The following is a 12,659-nucleotide window of genomic DNA, read 5'->3' as shown; positions in this document are numbered from 1 at the left end:
AAAAAAAGGAACAATAAACATCAACGATCTAGATTTTGTGGGTTTTGTGAGTTTTGCTAATATATTTTCATATCAACAAATCCCTTGTAGATAAAATGGGCCCATTTTCTAGGCTCAGTTAAAACTGTTTCCAACACACAAATTAGATAAATGAAGACATACTCATAATTCTTAGGAGATAAATAGTAACAAGAAACTAAATCTTGTAATCCATATAAATTACTTACAAGGAAAACTATACTGCAGAACATGCTGCTAGCAGCAATTCCAAAAGAAGAATGAATGTGTGGAACTAAGTATTAAATGCTTCAGGATAATAACTTTGAATGAACTCTTTTAAGTGGATGGAAGCGGCACGAGAGATAGAAAGCTGCCTCCAAAGAAGAGGCCTCCAATAAAAATATACCAAAATAGGGTGATATGAGTATAGACTAGAACAATAACTACTCCAATTAAACATTCTTAGAATAGTGTTCCATGATCAATTGGTCATTGTCTAAATTGTTTAAAATAAAAAAGTTTGTAATAAAAAAGTTCATAGAATTTGTAGCATATAAGCATTTTCCACAAAGGTTATTTTCAAGAATAGAATAACCAAAATAAAAATAGTGGTTTAGATGAGTTTCATAATTATGCCAGACAGCTTCATGCACATCATCTACAAATATCTTTTCAACCGAGAATATCTTATCAGCCAAAGAACAGAATGAAGCAATTTCAAACATGTAAATCATTTACCATCTGGAGATCATGGCTGCCAGAAGTACTCTCCACTAGATGAGGTCATGCACGTACATCATAGATGACAGTCCTCTCAAACCATGGAATCATACAATCTGTTCCCTCAGGATAAACCTACTTGCACAACAAGTCCGCTGTAATTGTATATAAATTACAAAGCCGAAAATACAGGGGAAAAGAATATCTCATAATGTTATGAAAGCCACAATAAATTCAAAGATAGCAAGAGGAAAAATCTTCGGCTAAGTTCAGCAATCATAATTATCGGGCTACTAGTACATGTTAAACCAAGACAAGAAAGGGCATATTCTAATCCCACCAAAACTTTGGTTAAAATAATTTGTTAATTCTCAAAGGGGCTGAGAACAGGTATGATCAAACAAAAGAAAAAATGTATGTGCTATAAATAAAGAAAAAAGTTGGACAAATTACAAGGTACTGCTGACCTTGTCTTTCAGAGCAACCAAGCGATTGAACATAATGGCTCGATGCCCTCCCTTAACATTGTGGAGACTATTTGCAGCAGCATATATGCCAAGCCCACCAATAACTCCCACCTTTATTAAGGCAGACAGTGCACCACCGCCTGGCACATTGGGAACTTTGACATTGTTGAAATTCATCTTCCTAAACATTAGAACAAAGACCGTTAAATTTCAACACAATAATATATATTGCAAAAGAACTCAAACTTAAAACTAAAAGTCCTCAACCATGTCTCCATCATAATATATCAAGCAAATATCGTCCAAGCATATAAAATAAATATAGAATCCAAGACAACTATAAATATAAAGAACAAGAAACACCAACTGAAAGAGACAAAAAAAACAAGAAAAATCCCACAAAACCATGAAATATCCAAAAGATTTATAAGGACTGAAACAGAAAAGAGAACCTGAAACAGAATCTTGAAGCGCTCAAGAGGGGCGAACTTGGCGAAGCCACCGGCGACGAGCTCCTTTGCAAAGACAGGGATGGCGTCTATTATTCCATCCAACAACGTAATCGTCTCTCTTTCTTGTCTCTTCTTGGCCATTACGGAGAGAGGAGAAGACATGATATTTTACCGTTGAAGGGAAGAGTCTCTGATTTTGAAAATAGAAGAAGGGGAAGAAGCAAAAAACGGCTCTGTTGAATTGAGAAAGGACCGGCGTATATATAACGTCACAGTCTTCATTTACTGCGCTTTTACGCCAAATGACGATTTTGCACTGTAACTTGATGAAATGACACCTTTACCCTTTAAGTTGTATTTCAACGGTTAGTTCAATGGATAATAAAGCCCATCTTGGATCGTTTAATTAATTCAGACACTACGACACTTGGCAGAGATTCTCCATCTTATGCGTAAGGCTCAGTTGTTTGAATGTTAATCACGTAAGGGTTTAATTATGGATGGTTTGCAAGTTTATAACCCCGGCTTTATTTCCATGTTCCGCTGCTGCTGTGTTCTTATGGAGAAACAATAAGATTTCTAGTGGAGCCACTACAGTCTAGTTCTTTATGAGTTCATTGAATGCCACCTGTCTATTCTTGTGTCACATTTTATATTTGGCTTGCAGTCGTGCTTTGTCTTAATTTATTCTATTTTTAAGGCTCCTCCTCGCAGCCCTCGAGTTTATCCTTTCATTTCTACATACTGCAAGTATGAGGAGATTGAACGTCATCCCGTCACCACCACCCAATTGTCGCTATTGTCATCTATTCAAGTCCTGTTAAAGTCAAAATTACAAATATGCTCTGGAACGTCATTGTATGTGAAAGACTGGAGATGGGTAACAGGCGAGGCAACCAGTAAATACGAGTTCCCGGCACCACCAAATCTAATTGCGAAAGATGATGAAAATGGGTAGAACAAAACAGGAGAATAAGAGACTGTATCCTTTCTTTTCTTTTTAAATAATGTACAAACAACACAATGACTATTTTATCAGTGACTACAAATGAATTAATACATTATAAAGACATCTGCCTAACACATTTATACTCTTCCTCCCACTATCCTATAAGTCCTCCCACCTCCCCCTAACCTACTCAATTAATCAACAAAAGAATCAAAAGAAAGAAAACAAAATTTACAAAAAGCTTTCAAAGCACAATGTCAATCAAAATGGTTTGTCTACATTGACATCGAAACTCGAGTCTTGATTGGCTTTAACTTCAAACCCATACTTTCCGGAGAGAGAAGCTCTGGGGAGATGCAAGACGGACTCAGTGGACTCTTTGGACTGTCAGTAAACTGGCAAGGTCTATACATCCCATAACCCATCAAAAAGTATTCCATTGGTATCAACATTGCATGTGGTTGCTCTTCTGTCACCATTGATCCACAAGCCTGGACCTTCAAACATTACCAACTATCATTCATTTTCAACTTTCTTAATTGTTCCATGCAACTATCACAGATTTCTCAAACACATATTTCATTAACTATTTATGAACCCTCTAATTTCATTAGCTACATACCTCAACTAATGCACTATATCTTTTATCCAATTTCGCAATCATGTGGAGAGCCTCTGAATGAAAAGGGGAGCTATCCCCAACGAAAATGAGAGTTCGACATTTAAGCTTCTTTAGGCCATCAGTGATGTCTGGTCTCCTGCAGGTTTGTTAAACAGAATTTGATATTAAGAAACCTAACTTAAAATTATGGAATAGAGAACTACAACAGTACAAGAGATACCAATAAGAATGTGATGTCAACAGGGTGTACCTATTGATGGCTTGAAGATACTGCAAAACATTTGTGCTCTGCCTCTCATCCAACAACTGAAGAAACAAAAAAGTCTAAAGATATTAAAATGTCACCATTAAAGGAAAACATATAAATATATATATAGAGAAGACACAGGCACTGACTCTTCTGCTTGAAACTATATCTGACTCTGGAACTTCAGCTGTACCGCGGACTTCCTGTTATAATTTACAACAATACAAAATTTTCACCACTCATTCAACCTCATAGACAAGAATATACGAGCCAAGAAAATATAAATAAAAAGCTAGGAAAAGAGATCTATAATACCTTGCTGAAGTACCGCTGAAGCAAGAACTCATTAACCAATCCACACATGCCATAGAAATATAGTAAATTTGCCATCACCTGCACAACACAAGGGATCCTTTCAACAATGGAAAATAAATAAACATACGTAAGGAAGAATAACCAAAAGGGTCTGAACAATGAACCTTATTATAAAGCCATTCTGACCAAGAGGGTGCCTTGCATAGAGGAGATACAAGTATCAAACCAAGAACACGTTCCCTATATTTCATCTGCAATGCAATGCTTCAATGAATATAACAGCAGGGAAACCATTCAGCGGAGATTTCTTGCATTATTAATCAAAGAAACTTACAGCAAATAAAGTAAGAATGTAAGCACCAGCAGTCACACCCATGCACATTACTGAGCCAAGTCTGAAATAATAAATTCAATACATCAGAAACTAAGACAAAATCTCACATGGGAATATCTTAGCAAGAAGCATTCAATCCTAAATGAGTCCAGTGCCCTATTTTGTAACCACTACAACCAATAACACAAGCAGCACAAGAATAATCTGTTTTATACCCAAAATAGTTGAGAACCTCAAGGATCTGATCAGCTAAGTCATCAACAGAAGGTGCAGGATCATCTGGACAGATTGGAGCTGCTCCTAACTGCAAGAACTCTTATAAAGAGCCAGAAAGGAAACTCTGTGAATAATAGAGTTCAACAACGGGAAGTAATCTGGTGTCCAAAATAATCTAGTAAAGAATGAAAAAGTTCCAGGAAATTGCACTCAAGTGAAATAATTTACAGACCTCATGCCCAGGAGGACAAATATGGTATATGCAGAAGTTGTGTAGCAACATGGAAGCCGCTTCAGGCCAAAAAAACAAGCCTTGAAAACAAGACATATCTGATAAAGAACAAAAACGCACAAATTAAAAAACGCTATAAGTCAGCAAACCTAAATACAGTAGTTGAGAAAAGCTTCTATGTATTGATTTAACTTCAATCAAATCTAGAGTATAACAAGGCCACAGCGTCTAACTCCATTGCCCTTACGATTTAGAGCTAAATCAGGATAAGTGATTAAAGCTGGCTTGTCTTGGTCTCCATAGATTATAACAGACACTGAACCACGGCCAGTTTGAACATTGTACTCCTGAAAAATTACAGAAAACAAATAACTAACTGACTACAGAAAAATAAAGAAGAAAAATGAGATAAACATAAGTAAAGATAAGTTTCAAACAGATCAACTACCATTGTATTTCTAATCACTTGACCATTTGTTCAGCAAGAATAGCTTTTACAAACAAAGACCAATCATTTGTCTTGTATACATCCTCTAAAGAAAGGAGAGCCACAAGTTTATCCAGATAAAATTATTGCCCAAAACAGCTTCCAAGTTTATCCAGATAAAATTATTCCCCAAAACAGCTTCCAATGTGCACTTCCCCTTTTGGGCAAACCCAAACTAATTCCATACATCATATTAACATAAATTTGCAAAAAGTTTTATGAAACAAATAATAAGTGGTTCTTGATATCAATGATTGTCTTCTTTAAAAAGGATGTCAGTTTAAAAGGAAAGCATGGAATCTCTGGCATTAAAAGAAAACATTGACTTTATCTGATATAACCAATAAAGAAACGAACGAAAGATAAGTAACAGCTAGAAATGATAATATAATAAAACAGAAATAAGACGCATGGCAAAGTTTCCTTCCAAGGACTGCAAAACACGTTGAATAAACCAAAGAAATGGATTTACTTAAGATCCAGAGCCTTCCGCCGCTAATAACATGATACAACAAGGAAAGAATATGCTCAATATAGAAACAAGAGGATAACAAAAGACCATCAAATTATCAAAACAAGACTCTAAATGAAGAAAAAGGCCTAAAAGCAAGATGCAGCAGCAAAAACTATTCATAGTAAACAACAATGTCACAAAATTCAGAAGATGACATACGAAGAAACTTCAAAAGAAGAAAAAGATAGATTACAACTAACATAAACATTTCTATCTGAATAAAAGAACGAATGTAAGGATCTGATAATAACAATTGGAAAACATACAAAATCCGCAAAATTAAATCCAGAAAAACCTGAATCAATGAAAAGAAGAAGAATTTGTATGACTTTTAATATTCCAGAAACAAAACGAAGAGGACTGCTTAATCACACAATATTAAATCGCTAATAAAGGAAACAGTTTCAGAAGAAAAATAAATTTAAAAAAAGAAAAATAGCTTACCTTGCCACCAAGACAGATCTTCTCCATGTTAACTGAAACAAATTCATTCGACTCTCCCATGGCCGCGGCTCTTTGTTTGTCTGGTGTGTGAAAGGCCTCCCACAATGGCCTAACTTTATCTCTCTCACTCGTCTTTTTTTGGGTTTTTCTTCTCTCTCCCTCCCTCTGCCCATGAAGCCTTTAGTGGATTATATACCAAGCGATTCTTTACAAGAGATTTTCTCTCTCTTTGGAGTTTTTCCTCTTAACAGCAAAATTAACCTCCACCGACGCTTTTTATGACTTTTCCTAAACAAACCGGTTTTAACTTCAACTTGTCGTCTCGTTGCCGTTAGTTTTTTTACATTCTTGTCATTATGACTTCTGATTCTTCCACCTAACGCCGTTTATCCTTGCAACGGTAGCATTTCGGGCCTCATTAATGAAGTCATCAACGGCAGGTTCGGCCCGTATGACCATTCTACACTTTGTTTACTTTGAACTAATAAGGACTTACTAGTCAATTTATATATTTTAATTTTTAAATATTTAAATATTTATTTATTATTCAAATTTCATTAAAATTAAAATCATTATTTTACTAGTAATATTTAAAAAATTATAATTTTATCTTATTTCGCTTTCCAAATTTTTAAAATTAACAACTTTATATTTGTTTAAATATTTTCAGTTTTGAAAAATAATTATTTATCTCCACATCTAAGTTTTTTTTTTCCTCCGCTTTGTAGTAACCATTCTGTAACTAACACTCCCTCTTCCCATCCTTATTGTTGAAATCGTTTAGAAAACTATTGTGGGAGGCCATTTGACGAAAAGTTTCTTCATTGCATAGGCTTCTAAGGCAATTGGCCAAATAATTCCAACAATGAGGGTGGGAAGAGAAAGTTCTCGGAGACAGAATGGTAACTGGAGCGAGAAGAAGGAAAAAACCTAGGTGTTTGGGGGGGGGGGGGCTGTTTGGAGAATAGTTGCTTTTCAAAATTGAAAAATGTTTGGGTATATAAAGTTATTAGTTTTCAAAATTTAAGAAAGAAATGAGACAAAATTATAATTTTTTTAATATTATTGATAAAATAACAGTTTTACTCTTAATTTTAACAAATATTAGGTGATAGATGGGTGTTTAAGTTTTTAAAAATTAGAGAGTATGAGTTTGAGATTTCATTATACCTTAGGTGGAAATAAGTCTTTTTGGCCTAAAGAAATTATGCATAATTTTTAATATTAATTTATGAGGAGTGAATCACGTTTCCAACCCTTAATTGACATAAATAATTTTTTTCACCTAAAATTCAACTAGGTAAATAAAACAACAATATTAAGAAGTAAAATTATTATTTTATCCTTATAATTTTATTTTTCAAAATTATCATATAATCAAAAATTAAAATAATATTTCAAATATCCAAATTATATAAAAAATCTCTTATTTCCTTTTTCATTTATTATATCATTCTTATAGATAAAGATGTCTTTATTGTATAATCATATATTATAAATAAATTATAATTTTTTAAAATATTGAGAGCCTTTATAAAAATTTTTAAGGGGTCGTTGAAAATTTGAAAATAGTTTGAAGGTTTTATAAAAAATTTTAAAATATTAGTTTATGTTAGACAGTTTTAAAAATGATAACCATACCCTTAAAAAATGAAACAAAATATAACAAAATTTTTAAATGTTAAACTGTAACATTTAAAACTTTTATGTATGAAAAAAATTATTATATTTTTATTTTTAAAATTAATAAAATAAATAAATAACTATTTAACTCTTAATTATTAATTTTTTAAATAGCGGTTAAATTTAAATAAGAAAATATTATTTATAATAGTCAAGAGTGAAAAAGAGCTTTTAAACTAAACTTTCGGCGCAAAAATTGTCATTTGTCCTATTTTTGAAAAGATGAATTACTTGAAAATTGAAATAAAATAAATAGCGAATTGATAGTGACGTGTGCAACGTTGATTGGACGGGCGTAGAAGTCACATTCGGTGTAGTTTGCGTGCCGTTCATTTGACTCAATTCATTAATCATGCGGCCGTCTTAATCATGTGTTCGTGCATCCTCTTCATTCATCTGTATTTGGACAATTATTTTTAAACAAATTTCCATTCTTAATTGTAATCAGCATCCCGTCATATTTTTTAATTAAATAATTAGCAGAGTTTATAAATAAATAAAATACCCAATAATTAATAATTAAATTGTCACTTTTGGCTACCAACTTTGATATGGATATCCACCCCCCCCCCCACCCCCCCCCCCCCCCCCCCCCCCCCCCCCCCCTCCTTCTTCTTATATGTTTCCTTATTTTTAATCAAACAGTAATCATATGATTTGAATAATAATGATTTACAAGTTTTACTTCAATCATTATAATAAAAATGGTTAATTTTTATCTATTTATTTAATGTCTCAATTCATCTGAGATAAAAAATAAAATACTGGAAATATAAAATCCCAGTATGGAAATTGATAGGAAACCGTCTCACATGGATGGGCAGGAATTAATATAGCAGATCCCAAGTGCATGAATGTATTTATAAATATTTTGCACGGCAATTTTATTAATTAAAGAGTTTCCTTGCATGTGAAAATGGTCTTTGAATTTCTTTTGAAGCAATATATATTATAAAAATTGATTATTTTCCAATTAAAGTTTTAGTTTAGTTTCTCGGCATGCTTGTTCTAGAGTCAACGAAGACACGTCGATTCCAAAAGAATCTTGTTAGAGAGAGTTGGGATATGAGAAGGTTGAAGTGTAGTCATCGATGATCGAAGAGAGGAAGAAAATAAATCCTAAATTTGAAAGGGAAAGAATGTTACTTTTAAACAAACTTTAATAATAAGAGTGAAGTGTTAATTTTTTAAATCTGAGAAAAATCATATAAATTTTTAGGGTTTAGAGTTAATGATAAAAAATGACAATTTTATTATTGTCTTTAACTTAAAATTTTAACAGTAGTCTAATTCATAGACGAGTGTTTGAGTTTTTAAACTATTGTGGATATGTTTTTGAGATTCTAACTGAAAATTTTAATAGTAGTTAACCTCTGAATAAGTATTTAAATTTTTGAAATTCTATGAATATACTTTTAAAATTAGATTAAAATTTGAGTTAAAAATAGTCCTTTGACCTATTAAAAAAAAATGTAAATGAAAGGGAGTCTTGTGAAATCACCCAAGGTCCATGAGAAGAGCTTCATACTTTATTTTATACATAAAAATTAAAATGGTCCTTATCTTTTGTACAAAGGGTTTTTCGCCAAGTGTCCAGTTGGTTCTTTTACTCTTTGCTCAAGGACAAAGTTTCAACGAAAGAATAGAGTTGTTGATCGGAACATTCGGTGGTTGATAGTAGGTTTTATTAAACCAACCTGTTGCTTTCCCCTTATAATAAACACTCAACTGTTGGTAAATTATGTTTCAAAGTTAAGAAATCTTAATTATTATTTACAATGTCACATTGATTTTAGGTCATTGGAATTGTTTGTGAATCATACTTCAAAGTTTATACTTAAATAGTATAAACTTTCACATGTGAAAAGTTAAAATATGAATAACTTGAGACTAATTAACAGTACATCATAACAAAATATATCTAATTTATCCGGTGCACTGGCTATGAGTCTAATTACTGTATTTTGGGATTTACTTATCTGGAGAAATCACATGGGTTCCCAATCCATAAAAGAAAAACTTTGTTTTTTTTTTCTCAAATTGCGGTGCCCATGCCAGGGCATTCTCCTTTTCCAATAATCAAGGTATCAAATACACGTACAACAAACAAGTCTAACATAAGACTCATCAAACAATGAGATATAACAGTGCCTCAGGGTTGCATTATGTGCCATTTGAAGCTTTGGAAAGTTAACTTAAGCTGAGTACTATCTCTAAATTAGACAAAAATATAACAGTATGGTCTATGTGAAGTTGCACTTGAAGCATTTTATCAGCTTCCCATTGACATATCTAGTGGCCTTTCGGGGTTTCCATTTCTCTCTCAAAAGACAACTTTTACATATTCATCAAAAATTGTTTGGAAAATCCATCAGATAGCAGCTTGAGAAAGTCACAAAAATCTCAGGCTGCCAAGGAAAATGCAATCGTCATGATTAATCAATATGAATTTATTGTTCATCTGTTTCCATATCTTCATCAGAACTTGGTTCATCCACTTCACTACCACTATTCAAGCTTTCATTGCTGACAGATGAGTTCCTCTCTATAGTTGAACCAAAGTTCTCCGAGAGGTCAAATTTGAGATATTTAATCTTTTTCATCTTGCCAGTGATTCCCTTCTCTTTCCGTTTTGTCACTCCATTTTTGGTCATCTTCATTGAGTGAGCAGCAGCTACAAATGCTGCACTCATGGATTTGTTCAGCTTTTTCTGTTCTTCATCACCGTCTTCCACTTCACCCTTATTATCAATGTAAAAGAGAATATCAGAGTCTGCATGTTTCCTTTCCATCTTTGATGGCTGAGGCTTATAGTCGTGTTTGGAATTATCAACAACTAGTTTGGCACGAGTCTTTAAGGTTCTATCATCAAATACTCTTATCCCTTGATTATCAAGACCCAGCAGCCACTCTGGAGAATAAAACCAAAGTAGAGTTTAATACTGGAGAAAATGTTAGTCACAGCCTACAAGGTACAGAAGCAGAAGAACTGCTATGGATGCAGGATGGCAGAGCAAACTTACCTATAGAGTTTAGGTGAAGATCCGAATGATCTACTAGGCTTTTCATCCATGCCAATCTGTGATGTGATCCATTTGATAATTTGAGCAGGTAATTTGGAACTAGAGAGGGCACTTGCATAAGATATAGCTCTTTTCTGATCTCCATTTTCCCTGCAGCATCCTTACGAGTTAAAACTTGGGCTTTGCCAAAATCATGAACTGAAAAAACATTCATATATACGTACCTTAAAGACTCTATGGCTTCCTGGGTAACAATCAATCTTGCCATGGCAAGTCTTTTCATTTGTTCAGTTGGAAGATGCACTGCTCTCTCAGGATTGAGGAAACAATACTCCACTAATATAATAGCATCATACAGAACTTTCCTTAGCAATACTTCATCTTCAGAACTCTGCTGAGCAATATTCCAAAGGGTATTGTTATTTTTAAGATACCAAATAACTATTTCCATACAAATGGTTCACATGAGGTAAATATTGGATTCATAAACACTGTGTTACCTCAATGGTTTAAGTAAATACATCACAAACAAGTAATCACTTTATCAGTTCAGATACTCAAAAAGCCTATGAAATATTGGATTCATAAACACTCTGTTAGCTCAATGGTTTAAGTAAATACATCACAAACAAGTAATTACTTTATCAGTTTAGATACTCAAAAAGCCTATGAAAGAACAAACAAACAATTTGGCGATTAGGCCCCAAGATATAGATATTTCAGGGCAGAGTACAATCTCCAGAAACTAACTTCTAACCATTTATTGACAGATCATATAGTATATTAACAATTCATACAAGAAAAACTGCCGAGCCACAATACAGTATTATGTCCAAAAGCATCATGTTTCATAATCCATCCTTTGAAAAACAAATGAGCACAGACAATAATATGAACACAAATTTTCATTCCAAATTTTTGGAGAAATTCATCTATTTTCATGTTGAATCCATACATCAATCATCAGATTCTTTCATTGTCCAACATCACGGCTTCTAACATCACTTCCATCACCAGCACCAATGTTGTTACTGATTGAAAGGCATTTATTAAAATTTAACTTCTCCAAAATCACACGGACACACTTAAAAAATTATATATCTTGGAATGCAATCTAGGCTGTTCCTTTGTAAAATTACATGCAAGTAGCAAAGATACACACATCCCTTGCTAGAGAAACGACAATTACAAAGTCCAGGGACATACTAGCAGACTAAAAATGAGACATTAATAACAATAATTTAAGAAATTGGACAAACTAACCAATAGAGAAGTCACAGGCAAAGTCGGCTCCAACAGCATTCTCACAAGGGCCTCTGTACAGCACAAGATCAATCAGAACACAGATCATAATAGATCCAATTTCACACTAAAAAGATACAAGACGTTAATTTTTCTCAGAAACTTAGTTGAACGGCTTGTTCAACAACACTAACATATAAATTATAAACTATGAAAATAAAAAATCATCATCCAAATAGCAAATACTCCAATATTATAGGTTTTAAAAAGAAGAAGAAGAAAATTAACACTGACCAAAGAAGTAAGCATTTTGAAACCCAGTTATGGAAACCACAACCCAACTCTTCAAATCTTCCTCCAACTGTGCTCCCGCCCCCATCCCAAAACTCAAGCACAATTTTAACAAAAACATCTCAAAAATAACCACCCAGCCAAGTGATTCACGTCACACACTCCTTCACTAACCTCCCTCGAAATCTCAGCACTCACAAGCGGTAAAATAGACTCTAAACTCTGATTTTCGCTCATCCACAAACTTGCCAAAATTTTAAATGGCACAATTAAATTATCACTTTGCTCTTCCAAATTCTGGCTACAGCACACACTTATAAACTCAAGAATCACATTAACCAATGACCTGATCTCTCTAATCAGTTTCTTCTCTCTCTTTGAAGACAGGTCTCTTCTTTTCGACTCAACAACCACTTTGTGC

The 12,659-nt window shown here is 33.5% G+C and overlaps 2 protein-coding genes across 3 annotated transcripts; both read right to left on the bottom strand.

Moving 5' to 3' along the window:
- Positions 1-2,606: 2,606 nt before the first annotated feature.
- LOC123200049 (protein NDL1-like) lies at positions 2,607-6,184 on the bottom strand. 2 transcript variants are annotated; one of them, XM_044615136.1, is made up of 11 exons: positions 6,000-6,184; positions 4,802-4,901; positions 4,555-4,652; positions 4,322-4,410; positions 4,107-4,167; positions 3,937-4,023; positions 3,773-3,850; positions 3,607-3,660; positions 3,461-3,516; positions 3,211-3,346; positions 2,607-3,085 (listed from the first exon to the last, which is right to left on the bottom strand). In XM_044615136.1, the coding sequence occupies exons 1-11, from the start codon at positions 6,057-6,059 to the stop codon at positions 2,864-2,866; spliced, it is 1,041 nt and encodes a 346-aa protein (XP_044471071.1). In that variant the 5' UTR covers positions 6,060-6,184; the 3' UTR covers positions 2,607-2,863. The 2 variants fall into 2 exon arrangements, with proteins under 2 accessions (XP_044471071.1, XP_044471072.1); XM_044615137.1 differs by lacking the exon at positions 6,000-6,184 and having other exon boundaries at positions 4,747-4,866.
- A 3,948-nt stretch (positions 6,185-10,132) lies between these two features.
- Positions 10,133-12,369, bottom strand: LOC123200872. Its single transcript, XM_044616255.1, has 5 exons — positions 12,242-12,369; positions 11,969-12,021; positions 10,930-11,099; positions 10,706-10,855; positions 10,133-10,544 (listed from the first exon to the last, which is right to left on the bottom strand). The coding sequence occupies exons 1-5, from the start codon at positions 12,357-12,359 to the stop codon at positions 10,133-10,135; spliced, it is 903 nt and encodes a 300-aa protein (XP_044472190.1). The 5' UTR covers positions 12,360-12,369.
- Positions 12,370-12,659: the final 290 nt, after the last annotated feature.

This window comes from Mangifera indica, chromosome 17, assembly GCF_011075055.1.
Source record: "Mangifera indica cultivar Alphonso chromosome 17, CATAS_Mindica_2.1, whole genome shotgun sequence".
Classification (NCBI taxonomy): domain Eukaryota; kingdom Viridiplantae; phylum Streptophyta; class Magnoliopsida; order Sapindales; family Anacardiaceae; genus Mangifera; species Mangifera indica.
This window is presented reverse-complemented; position numbering and strand designations above follow the sequence as displayed.

Excerpts from the sequence above, each read along its gene's own strand:
- LOC123200049 (XM_044615136.1), bottom strand. The coding sequence starts at position 6,059 with ATGGGAGAGTCGAATGAATTTGTTTCAGTTAACATGGAGAAGATCTGT. Across the intron at positions 4,653-4,801 it reads TCCTGATTTAGCTCTAAATC|ATATGTCTTGTTTTCAAGGC; the intron begins GTAAGGGCAATG and ends GTTCTTTATCAG. Across the intron at positions 4,024-4,106 it reads ACATTCTTACTTTATTTGCT|ATGAAATATAGGGAACGTGT; the intron begins GTAAGTTTCTTT and ends ATTGCATTGCAG.
- LOC123200872 (XM_044616255.1), bottom strand. The coding sequence starts at position 12,359 with ATGTTTTTGTTAAAATTGTGCTTGAGTTTTGGGATGGGGGCGGGAGCA. Across the intron at positions 12,022-12,241 it reads TCAAAATGCTTACTTCTTTG|AGGCCCTTGTGAGAATGCTG; the intron begins GTCAGTGTTAAT and ends TGTGCTGTACAG. Across the intron at positions 11,100-11,968 it reads TGCCTGTGACTTCTCTATTG|CAGAGTTCTGAAGATGAAGT; the intron begins GTTAGTTTGTCC and ends AATATTGCTCAG.